General features: G+C 42.7%; 2 protein-coding genes across 9 annotated transcripts in view; one reads left to right on the forward strand and one right to left on the reverse strand.

Moving 5' to 3' along the window:
- Positions 1-327: 327 nt before the first annotated feature.
- MYOG (myogenin) lies at positions 328-6,873 on the forward strand. Its single transcript, XM_033153134.1, has 3 exons — positions 328-985; positions 4,132-4,213; positions 5,945-6,873. The coding sequence occupies exons 1-3, from the start codon at positions 431-433 to the stop codon at positions 6,064-6,066; spliced, it is 759 nt and encodes a 252-aa protein (XP_033009025.1). The 5' UTR covers positions 328-430; the 3' UTR covers positions 6,067-6,873.
- Positions 6,874-8,442: 1,569 nt separating this feature from the next.
- PPFIA4 (PTPRF interacting protein alpha 4) overlaps positions 8,443-16,260 on the reverse strand; it is a 110,466-nt gene continuing 102,648 nt past the window's right edge. For 5 of the 8 annotated variants that reach the window (XM_033153141.1, XM_033153139.1, XM_033153136.1 and 2 more), the window contains 3 exons: positions 13,237-13,414; positions 12,288-12,384; positions 8,443-9,524 (listed from right to left, as the gene is read on the reverse strand). In XM_033153141.1, coding sequence (XP_033009032.1) covers positions 12,326-12,384; positions 13,237-13,414 — 237 coding nt within the window. In that variant the 3' untranslated portion in view covers positions 8,443-9,524; positions 12,288-12,325. The remainder of the gene's footprint in view (positions 9,525-12,287; positions 12,385-13,236; positions 13,415-16,260) is intronic. The other 3 variants (XM_033153142.1, XM_033153140.1, XM_033153138.1) reach the window with 1 other exon arrangement.

Below are 16,260 nucleotides of genomic sequence, written 5' to 3' on the forward strand. Positions count from 1 at the left end.
GAGAAGCTTTGGAGCTGCCTTTGTGCCTGTCCCTGCATTGCTGCTGTTCAGGAGGGCCAAGAGGCCTTGGGACTGGCAGGGAGCAATAATTGAAAGCAGCAGATGAGGCAGGAATGCTGTGCAGAGCTGCCAGCTCAGGGAGCCGACTGATCATCAAGATCATTGTAGGAGAGCAAGTGAAAATAAATCCAATGGGGCCGTTGTTTGAGAGGCGGCTGGGCTTCTCTGGAGCACATGCCAGCTCTCCCCACCCCACCCCACCCCCTTCAGCCACACAGCACTACCCCAACCAACAGACTAATCCCCACAGGGAGAGTACATGAAATCAGATGGACAAGTTTTGATGCGAAGCAGCAGCTTAGGGCAAGCTCAGGTTTCCTGGAGGTTTGCTATATTTATCTCCATGATTTAATGCCCGCACGGGGTTTAAATGCCACCAAGCAGTTGGTGTGAGGAGCCAGAGTTTCACTCCCTGACGCAGGCTCTGCCTTGCCAGACGCTCGCTATGGAACTCCTCGAGACCAACCCTTACTTTTTCGCAGACCAGAGGTTTTACGACGGGGAAAACTACCTGAGCCCTCGCTTGCACGGCTATGAGCAGACGGCCTACCAAGACCGAACAGCCATGACCCTGTGCCCCGAAGGCAGGGCTGGCTTAGAGGAGAAGGCCTCATCCCTGCCAGACCACAGTCCCGGCCAGTGTCTGCCCTGGGCATGCAAAGTGTGCAAGAGGAAAAGCGTTTCCATCGACAGGCGCCGGGCTGCCACCCTGAGGGAGAAGCGCCGGCTGAAGAAAGTCAACGAGGCCTTTGAAGCTCTGAAGCGGAGCACTTTATTGAACCCCAACCAGCGGCTTCCCAAGGTGGAGATCTTGCGCAGTGCCATCCAGTACATTGAGCGCTTGCAAGCTCTGCTCAGTACTCTCAATCAGCAGGAGAGGGACCAGCGAGAACTGCGCTACTGCAACTCCAGCACCCAAGCGGTGGTAAGTGCCAGGGGAAGGGTACGAGTGAGCTGTCGCCATCAAGCGTAAGGGCACCCACACTACCGTCCGACTGTAGGAGCCAAATGACTACTCTACTGGTCGCTCTTACTGAATGACTATTTTGGCCCATGGACATAGGAATATAGGAATTATAACAAGTCGGATAAATTATCCATTAAGCTCAGTATTGTCTACACTGACAGTCAGCATTTCATGCAGGGGGCATCTCCACCCCTACCTAGAAAACCCGGGGACCTTCTGCATGCAAAGCAGAACTGAACTGTGGCCCTTCCACAATAGCACCCAACAATATGTTCCTAATTTCTAAGTTGGCAGTGAATGCCAGCTTTTCTAGTTTCAGTTATTGGCTCCTACACCATTCCTATCTTGCATAGAATACATATATTTTGTGTTAGCTGTATCTTCACAGGGAATAGTATGCATCATGTTTTCTTACGTGTTCTCACCAGGGCTTTTTTTCACCGGAATTCAGTTCCAGCACCTCTCAGGTGAGCACTATTGCCATTATAAAGAGAACAAAGGAGGTGTTCATTGTGAGTTCTGGAACCATTTTTCCTAGAAAAATTGCACTGGTTCTCAACATTTATGCAGCCTAAGGCGACTGTAAAGCCAGCCTGAGAATTGATGCAGAAAAGTCAGCATGGACTGGAGGATCCCCCCTCCTTTCCAAGTGAATTTATCACAGTGGGGGAAAGAGTTATTTTAGCATAATGTTGCCACATAACATTGGTTGAGTTATAGCCTTCATGTTCTCAGCATGCAGAGCTAGTGGATAACCTGCAGGAATATATCACATTTCTTCGTTGCGTTTCTCCAAAAGTGCAGTTGTGGCTACCTTGCTACATCCCACTTACAATTACATACCATTCGGTTATTTAAAAGGCTGCAATAGAACTGTGGTAGTCAAAGCTGGGTTGATTAAGTGTGTTTCAAAATTGAATTTTTTTAAAGTGCATTAGATGCTTTTAATACCAACAGGATGTTCTCTTTATTGTCTACATAGAAGATGGGAATAAAGAGCAGAACCATGACTGGCACACCCCTTGTAACCAAAGTAACCAGTATACAGAACTTTATTCAACAGATGACAATTCAGAAGCGAGTTCTAGCATATGCGCCAATGAGAAAGTATGGCTGGGGGGGGAGCTTTGATAGCTGGACACCTGTCGAGTTCAGATGGGTTGCTGGGTCTCCATTTAAAGATGCACAAGGGCATTTGGGTACAAACCTGGACCTACAGTCCAAAGGGGACAGAAGAGGTGATTAAAAGGTGAACAAATGCTTTAAAAACATTACTGAGTTTCTCTTCTGAAGCTTCCCGGTAGCAGAGGGACTTGCTTAGCTCCACCTTTCAGGGCATCCCTTTCAGGATCTAGATCTTGCTACACATTTTGTTTCATGGTTTTCTTGACATTGACATGTAAACATCAATAATGATGGAATACACAGGTGGAGAATATTTTTATTTTTACAGCTTTATTATTGGTAAATGTGATCTTTGCATGAGTTAATACTATTATTCGTTTGGAGCGGCACTGTACTTTCCAGGCTGTGACACTTTATGGTTTACATTTTTTATTTTTGCTATGTCTGCACTTAAAAAATAATAATACAAAAATCAGGAAGACGGCTGTTGATAAAAGAAATGTGTGAAAGCAATTGTTCTTGCTGTCTTCTGAAAGCTGTTTCACACTAGCTGCTGTCTGAAACCAAAACTGTAAACTTCAGGGCTGGTTGCAGCTTATACAGTACTGATCTTCCCCTTCCATTGTGTTGAACAGTAACAAGTGTTTTGATCAAAACAAAATAAAATAAAAAATTCCTTCTAGTAGCACCTTAGAGACCAACTAAGTTTGTTCTTGGCATGAGTTTGGTATGAGCTCATATCAAGAACAAACTTAGTTGGTCTCTAAGGTGCTACTGGAAGGAATTTTTTATTTTATTTTGTTTTGACTATGGCAGACTGACACGGCTACATACCTGTATGTAAGTGTTTTGATGTCTGTTGATCAATTTCAAAAAGGGTTTGGGAGGAACAGAACTAGAGAATTTTTGAGGTGTTTTGCAACATTTAACAGTTCTATTTAAAAAGCAGAGTGAAGTCTTCCTTTTAAAATAGGAAACTCCATTGCCTCTACACTGTCCACCTCCTGGTCTTTAACAATAAGAAAACTAGTGTTTTGCATGGTCACTTTTTAGCCCAGGAAATTCCCAGCTGTTAATTAGTTGCAAACAGAGGATAGCTGCACTTCTGTTTACTGGCCCTGAAGGATTCCTTATGTTTCATACCTGGAAAATTTTCCACACATGCAAATGTATCCTTCTTACTGCAACACAAAGAATGTGTGATTGTTGTGTGGGATATTTTGTGAAAATCAACAGAACTCAGCCTTTCATATCTGCCTCACTTTGCAAAACTTGCCCTCTGACTCTGTTGGAGTAAATTAAACACTCATCCATGAGTTTCCTTTATTTTTAAGGTCAAACAGCAGCATGGTTACCCCATCTTCTTTCCAACTACCTTATCATTTCAGGAGTCTTTACCTTTTGTAGATTGCATACTCCCATATAGCACAAAGCCGGCTCTGGAATGCTCATCCAGTCTGATTATTTTTTTTAAGAGAGTAATGAACAGCTGCAGGCTACCCACCTGCCCCCCCGACCCCCATGCACTCAGCATGGTTGTACACACATTGCCATTGAGTGAGGGTAGGTTATTGTACTACTGGCTCGGAATTCAGCTTACAGGACTTCCCTCCCTCCAAAACACATTTATGGCACTTCTTTAATTATGCAGACACAAAGCAAAAACATCAGTACCACATGGTATTATAAAGTAAAACATCATTTCACACACACACACAAACAATCATGCGCACACACTCCAATCTAAATTCCAGGGGGATCCTGTATACAATGCCATTTCACCGCCTTTAGGACTTTGTCAGTATTTTCAATCACAGACAGCTGAGAAACCATTCCTGGCAAAATAACAAATTCCATACAGGATGCTGAAGGGACAAAAATAACTTTGAGAGTTAGTAAAGGAACAAATGCAAGGGCACATTCCTAATGGAGATCCTTAAATGTAACAAATCCTAACAGCCTCCATCTTTCGATTTCAGGTGGCTAGTGACCATGGATCCAGCAGCACCTCATGCAGCCCTGAATGGAGCACCCAGCTGGACTTTAGCACTCATCCAGGAGGTAAGCAGGAAGCATTGTCCAATGACCAATTCCTCTTTGGAGGTTCCGCCCTGTCATCAGCCCAGGACCATCACTCTCAAGAGCTCCTTCCAGGCTTTTCTGCTCTTTCCCCTCCACCCCTGTAGGCATGTTCCTGATGCCTGTTTCCAAAGTCCTAGAGGCAGGAAAGCCACACACAGTGATGAAGCTTCTGGGTTTCTAAGCACAGGCATCCCAAAATGTAGGCTGCTCATTAAACCAATTTGTCCCCAAAACCTCTATCCATAATTGTATTTCCATAAGCAGTTGACATCCAATATAAAAAACCATTGGTCTATCAAGATGTCTCTTTCTCCCTCTGAACTGAATCAGCTTGTCAACACACATTGATTTAAAAAAAAAAAAAAAAAATCAGAATTGAGAGACCATTTGATTAGGAAGAGGCAAGCTGATGGACTTGTCTCCATTTGTCCCCTGATAGAGCACGTTTTTTGGAACCTGTCTGTTCCATATTGTTGTTGTTGTTGTTCAGTCGTTCAGTCGTGTCCGACTCTTCGTGACCCCATGGACCAGAGCACGCCAGGCACGCCTATCCTTCACTGCCTCCCGCAGTTTGGCCAAACTCATGTTCCATATTAAAATATCCCATATCATTCTGACAAACTTTCAAAGGTGTCTACCAACAGTTTGATGGAATAAAAAGCTAGGCAAAAGTATCAGTATACTTCTAGGGCATTACTAAAGTGCAACAGGAAATTAAAAAACCAAAGCAATAGCCCAAACCAAAAGTCCCAGGATTTATTTTTGTAACCATGCAGTGGAATGTCATCAGGGGCAAAGGATCTTCCACACCTCATATTAAAATTAAAAACATTTTAACTTGAAATGCAATTTTTAAATAACCGTGTCCTTATTAATTGAAGTTTATATTTTCAATAGTGTTCACATGTCTCCATTCACCATGAATTCAACACATTGCTTCTTAAATTCCTGCCATTGTACAAATGAATAGAGTTTCCCCTGTAATTAGAAATCAGAGGAAATTCAAATGAACTGGAACAGAATCCTTTCTTGCAGGTGCTAGTGTTGTGATATCAGTACAAGCCGAGCTGCAAGTAGCGAGGCACCTGACTTAAGAGTCATGTTTCACACTGTGGGAAATCCAACAATCATTCCACACATGTGATGTCATTGTAATTTACATATGTACTTTACTTTCTGTTTTGCATCGGAGATGAAGGACGCTTTACAGACAGCTCTGAAATAATGAGCTGCTGCGCAGAGGCATACTCTGCTCTTTATCTACAATAAAGTAGGTTTTAGCCAAGAGGCTTGTGTGTGTTGTTTTCAAGCTGGGAACAACCGCATATTACAATTGTGCCCCTGGACTCCAGAAGCCAGAGGGCACGGAAGGCTTCGTCCGCCTTGGGGTCAGTCTCTCAACTTGCCCCCGCGGGAAGTTTTCATAACAGCTAGTTGCAACGGATGCGGAGTTGTACAAAAAAATGGGGTTGGTGTGCTTTAGCCTGTAATCAAGTATCATTAAATTTAGTATGAAGGTTGTGGTGTGGTGGAGGGAGGAGAGACCCCATCCTTCAGACAGAGAGAAGCATACACAGCACTAAGCTACATTCCACGAACAGTCTGAGCCTTTATTCCCACCCCCCCTAGGATTCCCTGTACCCTTGTCCAGCCACAACCAAATTCTCAGAGAAAGCCACCTGCTTAAGGTCACTCTCTCATTCTCCGCAGATCATTTGCTGAGTGACGATTCTTCCGAAGACCACAATCTTCACTCGCTGTCTTCGATTGTCGACAGTATTGCTGTGGAGGATGTGGCTGTTGCGTTCCAAGAGGAGAGGGCTCAGAACTGAGGATCCAGACAGTGATGTCCATCTCAGTCTTTTTTTTTATTCAAAAACAAACAAACCAAAGTCATCACCAGCAGATTGTAGGGTAGAAGAAACATGATACTAGGACTTTACAATTAAAATAAGTTTCTCTCTTCTCCTCACTAACACTGGATGATGTTCCAAAGGGGGAAAGGTTCTCCTTCCCAACTAACACTGGAATTTTTTTTTAATTTCCCATGCCAAAGTCATAGACTTTAACCACTGAAGCCACTTATCCAATTCCATACACTTGAAAAGTGGTTCTTTTTTCTGCTTTTCCCCCAGAGGCAAGCTAATGAGAAAGGGGCCTAGTAATTTTCATAATGTCTGCCTGCTTTCCACAAAGGTAGGGTATCATGACTTTACTGATAAGCTTACGGATCTCATTTCCTCTGGAAACTGGGCTGGAGTTGACTGATCAAAGCGTTCTGATGTATTACTGGGAACACTAAGGGTGAGAGAAATTACACTCCTGTTGCCTGTAAAGGAAGGATTCCAGTGTGGCCTTTATTCTTTCTTCCGTTTTTGTAGAAGTTTTGTTTCTTTTGGGGGCCAATGGTCTTTTTTCTAAAGAAATGTGGGTGTGTGCAAGTGTGTATTTTTTAATTTTATTTTAAAAATACTGTCTGACCAACTTCTTTTGGCAGTCTGCAATTTCCAGGCCCAGAAGCCATATAAAATTCTGCCTCTGAAGTCTTTTCTACTGTGTGAAGTTGCCATTTTTTTGTATTTTTGCTAACTTATTGTGGGATTTCTTTTTTAAAAAAAATAAAGGATTTTTTGTTTGAATTTTTGAGATTGTGTGGAAAGTTTTGGTTTCCTATGGAGGTCTTGAATCAAAGTAACTGAAATGTATTGGGCAATATGTCATCTTCTATATACCTTTGTCCTCTCCCCTTCCCCCTTCTTACTATAGTTGATGCCTGCCCTCATTCATTCCATCAGAACAAAGCAAAATATGCTGTGCCACACCAAAGGGGCAGTACAGATATATCCCAAGTGTCAGACACCAAGCTAACATCAAGTATTAGCTACCGTCATGGATCCGGTGACAAACTGCTCAAGGTTTACTTTACCTGAACAGACAGCAGAAGGAGAACATAACATGTCCATGGAAATTTCCCCTTTTCCAGGGACCATTCTGAATTTTGTTGTTCCTCTACATTCATAAAATGGAACTCTCAAGAACTTCTGGGGACGTAAAAGCTGATCCCTGCAAAAGGAGGGAAGTCCAGCCACAATTTCTAGTGTTACCTCCTACAAGAGCATAAATGCTCAAGCATATCCTGGTTCAATGTGAGAAAGTAGTGATTGGATTTGGGGGTGGCTCTGTGCATTCTTCTACCAAAAAAAAAGAATCACCCCCTGTGATCCTATTTCATTTCTTGATACTTTGCCATTCAACCTGTGTTGTAACTGATAATTATCTCATATCTCTGTACTGGATATGATTAGATCCAACAATCCCAGTGTAAAAAAAAACCCACAGCAAAATTGCCCACCCTCAAATAAGCCTGTCATTTGTATCTCTGCATGAATTATAAAACTAAGAGCTATACTGCACCAGATCAAAGGTCTACCTAGTGCAGCATTCTCTTTTCCACAGTAGCCAATCAGATGTGCATGGGAGCCCTGTAACTCATACACATTTCTCAAGCATTTATTTTTTTAGTGTATCCCTGTATTTAAATGTGCTTCAGTTATTGGATGTCTAGGGATCAACTGCCCATGCCTGTTATATATGTACTGCTGCGGGATCTATGTAAGATCAGCACAAAGGGTGTGTGCCTTGTGAAATCCAAAAAAAAGGAATCGGTGCATCCAAGGCCCCAAAATGTTCTATGCACACAGGCCCTTGAAACACCCCTGATGCAGATGTCAAAAGAATAGCATCATTACATCTTCACTTCCTGGGCCTGCCAAGGGACTCCTAGATGACTGGTTCTAAAAGCTTCTGACAGGCATGCCTTATTCAAGTAAGGAGACTACAGTGAAAAGGTGGGTGGCTTTGAGCCTCTCCATACTTCTCATCCCACCCAGACATAAGGATGTAAGATGGTGCTAAAATGCTCCATCAAGCCATAGGAAGTGTTCAGTCAACTAGTGGGTCAATTAAGCATCATCATCATCAGGACAGATATGGCTCACATGCCACCAGTTACCACAAACATTGTGCCCAGAGAATCCGTATTAATGCAGAAGAGAATTATGAATCCACCGAGCCTTGCTTTAAAAACAGATTTATTGGAACACACATACACCCATTCCTGACTTTTTTTTTTGCAGGGTTTGGAATCCATGCAGTACCAATAATATGACAAAAGAAAGAGGTTGTTGATATAAAGGGATCACTTACTCTTTAAATTAAAAAAATATTTAATACTGTATTAGGCAAGTCATACACCAAAAAGACATTGCAACTGTACAGTCTCTTGGATATTGCACTTCCAAACAGCACGGTATGAGTATAGGGCATTCCAGCCACCAAGAAATACCACGTCAGTAATAAGAGGGCCACACTAGGCAAAAGGCAGCATGAGGAGACAAACGGATCCTACCCTAGAAGGAAGAAACAGCTAGGAACCTTTTTGGATCACAGGCTATCTGTAAATGCAAAGAGAAGAAAGGGGAGATTTTCTGTTTGTCTACAAGGGAAAGATAAGAGCATTTACTGTGTACCCAACAGAGATCTGAGGACATCACTTGTACTCCGAGCTTCAGATTTCATTTCATACATGACAAAGGGACCTGGAAGACATACAAACTTGTTTGGTAGCTACTCTCTCCTTCCCACCAAGCACCTCCATGCCCTGCTTTCAGCCTTGGCCCTTACATATCAGAGGAACAATACTGCCCATTGGCAGATGTTCCTTGTTGCCTGTGGCATGGTGGGCAGTCCCAGCAGAAAAGCCTGCTGCTGCACTTGTGGGAGAGTTCAGAGCTGGAGTCTCCCATAGTCTCATCACTGCCATTGTCTCCTTAGCGATTGTCTTATTGGGTCTGAGCTGTACGGTGGGAACAAGCAGCTACTGCTGCTCTCAGGCATATTGGCAAAATGAAACACAGGCAGATAATGGTGCAGGGACTGCTGCAGACCAGCATTAAGGTGCTTCCATGTCTTACCAGACCTACATCAAGATCACTGCATCACACACAGTGGGGAGAGAGATGTCTGTTCTCTTTCTCAGTGAGAGCATGTCTAAAGCCAAGGGAACGGGGGAGATAAATGGGAAGCCACAGATATAATTGGGGTTTAAGGACACCAAACAGGAGATCAGGGGTTGTGTACAAGCAGGAGGAAGAATCTTCTTTTGGCCATGTGGCCTGAAATGGTTGGCCTGTAGCTTCTGTTCTTTGGAGCCAAGGAGCAGGCACAGTCTGGTCTCTGGCCTAATCTCGGAAAGCAGCCAGTGTATAACCATACAAGTAGTGGGAATGTGCTGCAAAACAAAAGGGTACAAAGTCTACATTAAACATGAATGATACTATGCTGTGGCAAATCTGCTCTGTGCCTATGCTCCTCCTATGACTATTCACTAGGGACCGGGTGAAAGATTAGGCATTCAACAAAGCCCCAACGGAAGCAACAGGGCCCAATGCTCCAAGCACCTGTTTGCATGGAGCACCTAAGAGGGTCAGAGAAAGCTTGAGAGAATCCGCAGTTTGCACACCCCACCTCTGCCAGGTTAGGAGATCCCACTGAAGCTGCCTTGCTCAAGAATCCTCAGAATCCTGATGTTGGCAAACTGCTGTTCACCAGCCTTTAGTACAGATTTAGAGTCCACACTGACCAGCATAGAAATAGCAGAAGCTAGACACAAGCACAGTCATGGTTGATCCATGGATTTTAACTGAACATGGCAAAGTCTGTTCTTGTCACTGGAAGCGTCAGTGCTGATGTTGCCTTGGGGAGAAAGGGATAAACTTTGCTATCTTTATCCAACAGCTGTCCCCTTCATTTCTATAGATGCCTCCCCAGCCCCTATTCAGCACATTCCTCCTTCCTCCTCTTCTTTGTTAGTATGATCCATTAAGATTTTGCCAACACTTCAGTCCCCGGAATTTCTTGGTTATTGAGCTTACAGCATGCAACTAGACTAGAAAATTTCCTACTAGGCAGGAAACAGCTTCTATAATAATCTGAAGGAGAAAGTATCCAAATGGCTCAACTGTAGCAATTTCTCTGCCAGTAAATAGGCCCTGCCTACAAACACTGTAACTAATTAAACCAGGCTTGGGGGACAGCTTTATAAAAGAGAAGCAGTTTCATCAAAACGAAGCTTCTGTAGTAACAGCTTGATAATCGGGCTGAATATATTGACCTACAATTCATATGTAGACAACTTGTGGCTCTGCAAATAGTGTTGGATTACAACTCTTATTATCCCTGACCACTTGGCATGTTGGCTGGGGCTGATGGCAATTTGGGTTTAATAATACTGACAGAGCCACAGGTTGCTCATCCCTGATAGGTAGATAGGTGCATCTGCTAGGCAAGATCCAAGATGTTTTGTCATGTACTATCAGTTCTACTATATATTCATGTTATAATCCTATTTTTCCTTTCTTCCAAGAAACTCAGAATGACATTTTAACTTCACAGAAAACCTGTAAGGCAGATTAGCTTGAGGGAGAGTGACTTCCCCAAAGTCATTCAGAGAGCTTCAGAGTTGAGCACAGAATTGCAGACAGGTTTTCCAGATCATAGCCCAACAATATATGGTTCTCTGCTGAATCAAACACATCTAAAAGTAATGTTTGAACTTCATTAAAGTTTTAGAAACTGTGCACAATATTTTTTTCAGAAGCTATACCCTCTACCAGGCATGTCCAACCAGTAGATCGCGATCTACCGGTAGATCCCCAGCTGATCCTGGTAGATCGCAGGACCCTTATTGGTTGTGGGATTAAATAAAGTTTGCCGAAAGTTAACAAATAAAAGCTGAAGAACTCTGGGCAATCCTACCCCACAAAAGCTCAACAACTCTGGGCTCAACAACTCTGGGCAATCCACCCATCCCACGCATGCTCCTCCTCCCTCCAATGGCAATGGGTAGATCACTGCCAGTTTTTTTTATACTGGGAGTAGATCACAGTCTCTTGGGAGTTGGGTGTGCCTGGCCTCCACCATCAGCAATATCGGTTGTTCTTCTTTGTACAGAACCCAGGTGGCTAACAATTAAGCCAAGAGTGGACTGCACTCAATCAAGTATAATAAAAGAACAGAAACTATGGCAATTAAGTTCTTTCCTGCTATATAGAATTGGGTGATAACCAACTCTGGAAAACAGCTTGTCAGTATGTTTAGACGATTATTCTCTTCCAGAACTGAGCTCTGCATTGACCTTAAATAAGTATCAACTAAGGGATTGGCTCTTCTGGCAGAAAATGTTTGGCTTCTTTTGAGAGACAACAATAACTTCATAACACACAGTGTGGCCCTCTATGCGCTGGCTGCAATATAAAAATGGGAAAAAGGAGTTAGATAAAATTGCTGTAAGTTGTTTTGGTGATTCAGAGGTTTAATCTGAAATGAAGCTAGATTTAAGCTTGTTGGTGTCTCTCCACTCTTTCTTAATGAATGTTGGCTTATTTTATGGGCTCCATGGCTTTGTCCACTTGTCTTTGCTTTCTATTATTTAAATGTTGGATTGCAATATCTCTGAAGAAAAATGTGCCTGTGCCTTATTGCCCTACAAAGAGAGGCCACTGAAGCAGTAATGGATGTTTGGTGTGCATTGAGGAATCACCTATAACACATGCTAGAAGTTATCGCTGTGCTAACAACTGCTCCTGCAAACACCAAAACAGAGCTAGTGTTGAAGCTCATGTTTGTTGTTGTTGAGACTAGGGTTGTTGAATGAATAAATCTGGCACCCATATAACAACTGTGCTGGGTCCTCTGGTCTGACATGGACCTAAGGAAATTGTGAGACCACTGGGGTGCTGCAGTTCAAACATGGGAATACAGCACAATCTCCTGTGCAACTTCTTTTGTCGTGATACTGTCTTTCATACACATAGCACAAAAAGCTGAACTGGTGATACAAGAAGCTTCCCTGCAAGTGAATTAAGGCAGACAACAAAAATTGTGTTTAGAAGCCTGAAGACAGAGAAATTGATTTCTGGTTTATTTCATTAGTTTCTGGAAGTTCTCTGGACTACTGAGAATATAGCTGCTCTACCCTAATTTCTACACTTACCTGGGCCCTGGGCCAATTGTCCCATTGGAAACTGAATCTCAGCAGGAATATGTGCGAACTGTGGATGTCTCCAGCCTTTGGGACCCAGATGCACCAACTGCAAACCATTTAGCAACAACACATAAAAAGCATGCAATTAGTGAGATCAGAGCTCTCATGCAAAGCACACCATTAAACCCTTGGTTCCCTGTTGCCTGACCGCCTAGCTTGGCTTATTACGAAGGTCAGGAGCAATTAAATCAATTAAGCAAGTTTAGTCAGTTAAAAAGTACTAACTAATGCTTTTTAAAAGGCATGAAAGTGTAGCTGCCTAGCATCAGAGGTATATGGCTTCAGAGCTCAATAAGAAATAAAATTTCAGACCACTGAATGGCTAAATAGACAGGACTCTAAAGCAACCAAGGGTGCTATTCATGGAGCAGAACCAGAGGGAGAGGAGTTGTTCTATTATGTGAGGCTGTAAGTTCACATCAGCTGGACACCACAGAACAACATACCCGATTTGGAAGGTCAGATCCTTGAAAGGTCCTTTCTTCCAGACTGATTAGAAACTCATCAAAATATACAAAATAGCTTTCTCATTTATTTTTTTATACCTTCATCCCTGGGCTAAAGCAACTAAGCAAATCCCCTGCATGGGATTCAGAAAGGGGTAATCTTGGCGAGATCAAATGGGACGTCAACTGTTCTCAAAACTTTCTGGGCCTATCTAAACTCTCTGATACCAGCATCAGATGCAGGGAGTACAAGAACCAAAAGTAAGGTCCATATGTAGTCTGGGCAGGCAAACTATGCTAGAAGTCCAATTAGTAGTTATGATCTTATTCAGGAAACTAGAGTGTTGGGCTTCTTATCAGCAAAGATCACACACCATGCAGCATCCAAACACTTGATGGCTTTGAAACTGTCTTATTCATCTCTCATGAACAAGAGCAAAGCTGGACCTTACCTTCTGGTGGCATTTTCTTCGGTGGTGCTGAAGGAGGTGGAAGGGGAACCAAGGAGGTCACTCGGAACCCTGCTGGGAGTGTCTCTGCTGATCCGCTGAGCATGCTGATGCTGTGAAAGTCTCGGGGGCGGAAGCGCTTTCGCCAGGAGGGAGTTCGCCGAAAAGTCTTGTCATCACCCTGTAAGGAAAGAGAAGATTATACCACATACCAAGCAAAGCAATCAGGTAGCCCTTCCTCAGGGTGAAGTAGTAAGTACTGGCATTTGTGGGAAGGAAAAGACTTATGCAGGTCTCTTATGATACAGGAAGATCGGCAAAGTCTGAAAAATATTGACAGAGAACTCATTGAAGGGAGTTGGGCTGGTTCAGACCAGCTAGTTGCCTCTGAGGCAACATCTCTCTGAATCCTAGCTAGCAGCACTGGCCACTGTGAGCTGTCCAAGGTACTCACAAGCTGCCTTTTGCTCTGTCCTGCTTTCCTGGCTGGGATCAAGCAGAGTTGACTCTGACTGGATTACCCATTTTGCCAAGATCCTGCTCTTTGGCACACAACTTCTGTGCTATCAGTGAGCACCCTGGCATCAAACTGGCCTCCCCTGAAACTTTAAGACAAGTCTCCACAGTGCACATTTTGTTTCCTGCAATTAGCCTTCCACATACTGGTGTATATCTGTTCTTTATTTGCTCAGTGTGCCATGCTGAAACCCATGTTTCTTCTACATTTTGTCCACCGGCCGAATCTTCGTTACCAAATAGGCATGTTGATAAATTAGGTTCTGTGATTGCTTCATTATATAACCACCTCAACTCACAAAGACTACACTGATGCAAAGATTTTGAAAATGGGTTAAAATGTGGTATTGTAATAAATTTGGATTCAGTTGCAAGCTAGGATTTGGATGAAATAATCACTCACTTCTATATTTCATGCTGAACACAGCACAAATCAGTCAATGACGTTGTGTGAATAGGCCTTCAATCTCCTTTTTATGTGGTCAAATAGTACAAAAACCTCAGCATTCAGTAAGAAATCTCCCAAGGATTATATTCTAATTTTCTAACCGAGTCGCATACTTTCCAGAAATTGGCTCTATTTCCCTATGGAAACAATCTAGAAATCTGGCCATCCTACAAAGTGGGATAATGAAGATAATAATATACCAATAGTGTTTTAAACCAGCATTTGTCTTGGTCAAGTGATAATTCTATATCAGATTCAAGGAAACTTAAGGAGAACACAGTTATGGAAAATTAATGAGAAGCCCTTGGGGACTTTATTCTTTCCTTCAGTCACTGACAAATACTGAGATGCAGATGGCGATTAACAGAAATGTGAAAGAATTCAAATTTACTTCAATTTGCTTCGAATAGAAATAAGAGTTGACTTGCCAGAAACAGATGTTGTTTACCTGAAATGACCAAATCCCTTTCTTAAGTACTTTCTAATCTGGTATCAAAGTTTCTGATTCACTGTCAGTTTTTTTAAAAATGTTTGCCTTGAGGTTTCTAAAGCCAGCCTCCTTGCCTTTAACCCCCAGGTGTTTCCCCTCTTAAAATTTTAAAAATCCATCACAAAAGATGATTTCAGAGTGTGATAACCCAAAGAAGATTGTCCAGTGTCATCACTCCTCATAGCCCCTTATTTTCTTCCTTTTAAAGTTTCCTCATTGTGACCTCTAAAACAAAAATATTGCATATTGCTAATGGTAAATAGGTTGTTTAAGCACATAGATAGCTGCTGAAGATTCAAATTTAGGGTAAAATTAAAACACCTCATTAAAAGTAATATATTCATTTTTAAGGCAATCAAAGCAATTGGAACACAGTACACAAAATGGAAAAACAATCTAAAAATCTATTCATCCTAATGGGATGGTGCCAATAACTGGGCTTTGAGTTAGTCCATTTCTAAAATCATTTAGAGCCTAGGAAACGGACTGCTAGCCTCTCTAGACTCTAAGCACATGTCACTAGTTCCATGTTTGCAGTGACGGCTCCCAAAATGCATTTTTACAATAGCAGCCAATAATGATAAGCTGGTGAAATCTTAGCAATCATGATCAATATTCACTCACATAAATTGTACAGGTTTCACAGTTCAGCATTCAGAGCTATTCTCTCTGGCCTGTCACTAGCCAATTTCTGACTAGTGAATACCAATGGTGATGCGACACCTGTGGAATTCTCCCTCTAGACAGATCAGAGGTGTTCCCCATTTTTTTAAGGCACAAGAACATGCTAATTGTAGAAGGCATTCAATGATTGACTCTATTTTTATTGCCTTCTGTTGGTTCTTAAAGCTACTGGGTATTCTTAGTATTTTATTTAATTTTTAATATTCTATTCTATTGCTGTAAGTAGCTCTGGGAAACTTAGCCAGAAAAGCCAAGCATATAATAGCTTAAATAAATAAATAAATAAATAAATAAATAAAGGCCAGGGTCTTCACAAGTTCAGAGCAAAATTACCATTTCCTTATCATTCTTTTTTGGGACGCGGATGGCGCTGTGGGTTAAACCACAGAGCCACAGGCTTGCTGATCAGAAGGTTGGTGGTTCGAATCCCCGCGACGGGGTGAGCTCCCGTTGTTCAGTCCCAGCTCCTGCCCACCTAGCAGTTCGAAAGCATGTCAAAGTGCAAGTAGATAAATAGGTACCACTCTGGCAGGAAGGTAAACGGCGTTTCCGTGCGCTGCTCTGGTTCGCCAGAAGAGTCTTTGTCATGCTGGCCACATGACCCGGAAGCTATACGCCGGCTCCCTCGGCCAGTAAAGCAAGATGAGCGCTGCAACCCCAGAGTCGGACACGACTGGACCTTATGGTCAGGGGTCCCTTTACCTTTTACTATCATTCTTTATTTGCTGAAAATCAAAGAGCTGCCTTTCCCAATACAAGTGCCTTGAGTATTATGATCATCATCAACAACAGAGGCCCTTCTGCTCTCTGTGAGGAGGGAGTGGACTTTTTCAGTGGCTAAGTCCAGGCTCTGACACTCCCTGCCCAGGTAAGTCTGCCTCATTGCTTC

This window comes from Lacerta agilis, chromosome 6 (genome assembly GCF_009819535.1).
Source record: "Lacerta agilis isolate rLacAgi1 chromosome 6, rLacAgi1.pri, whole genome shotgun sequence".
Taxonomy (NCBI): domain Eukaryota; kingdom Metazoa; phylum Chordata; class Lepidosauria; order Squamata; family Lacertidae; genus Lacerta; species Lacerta agilis.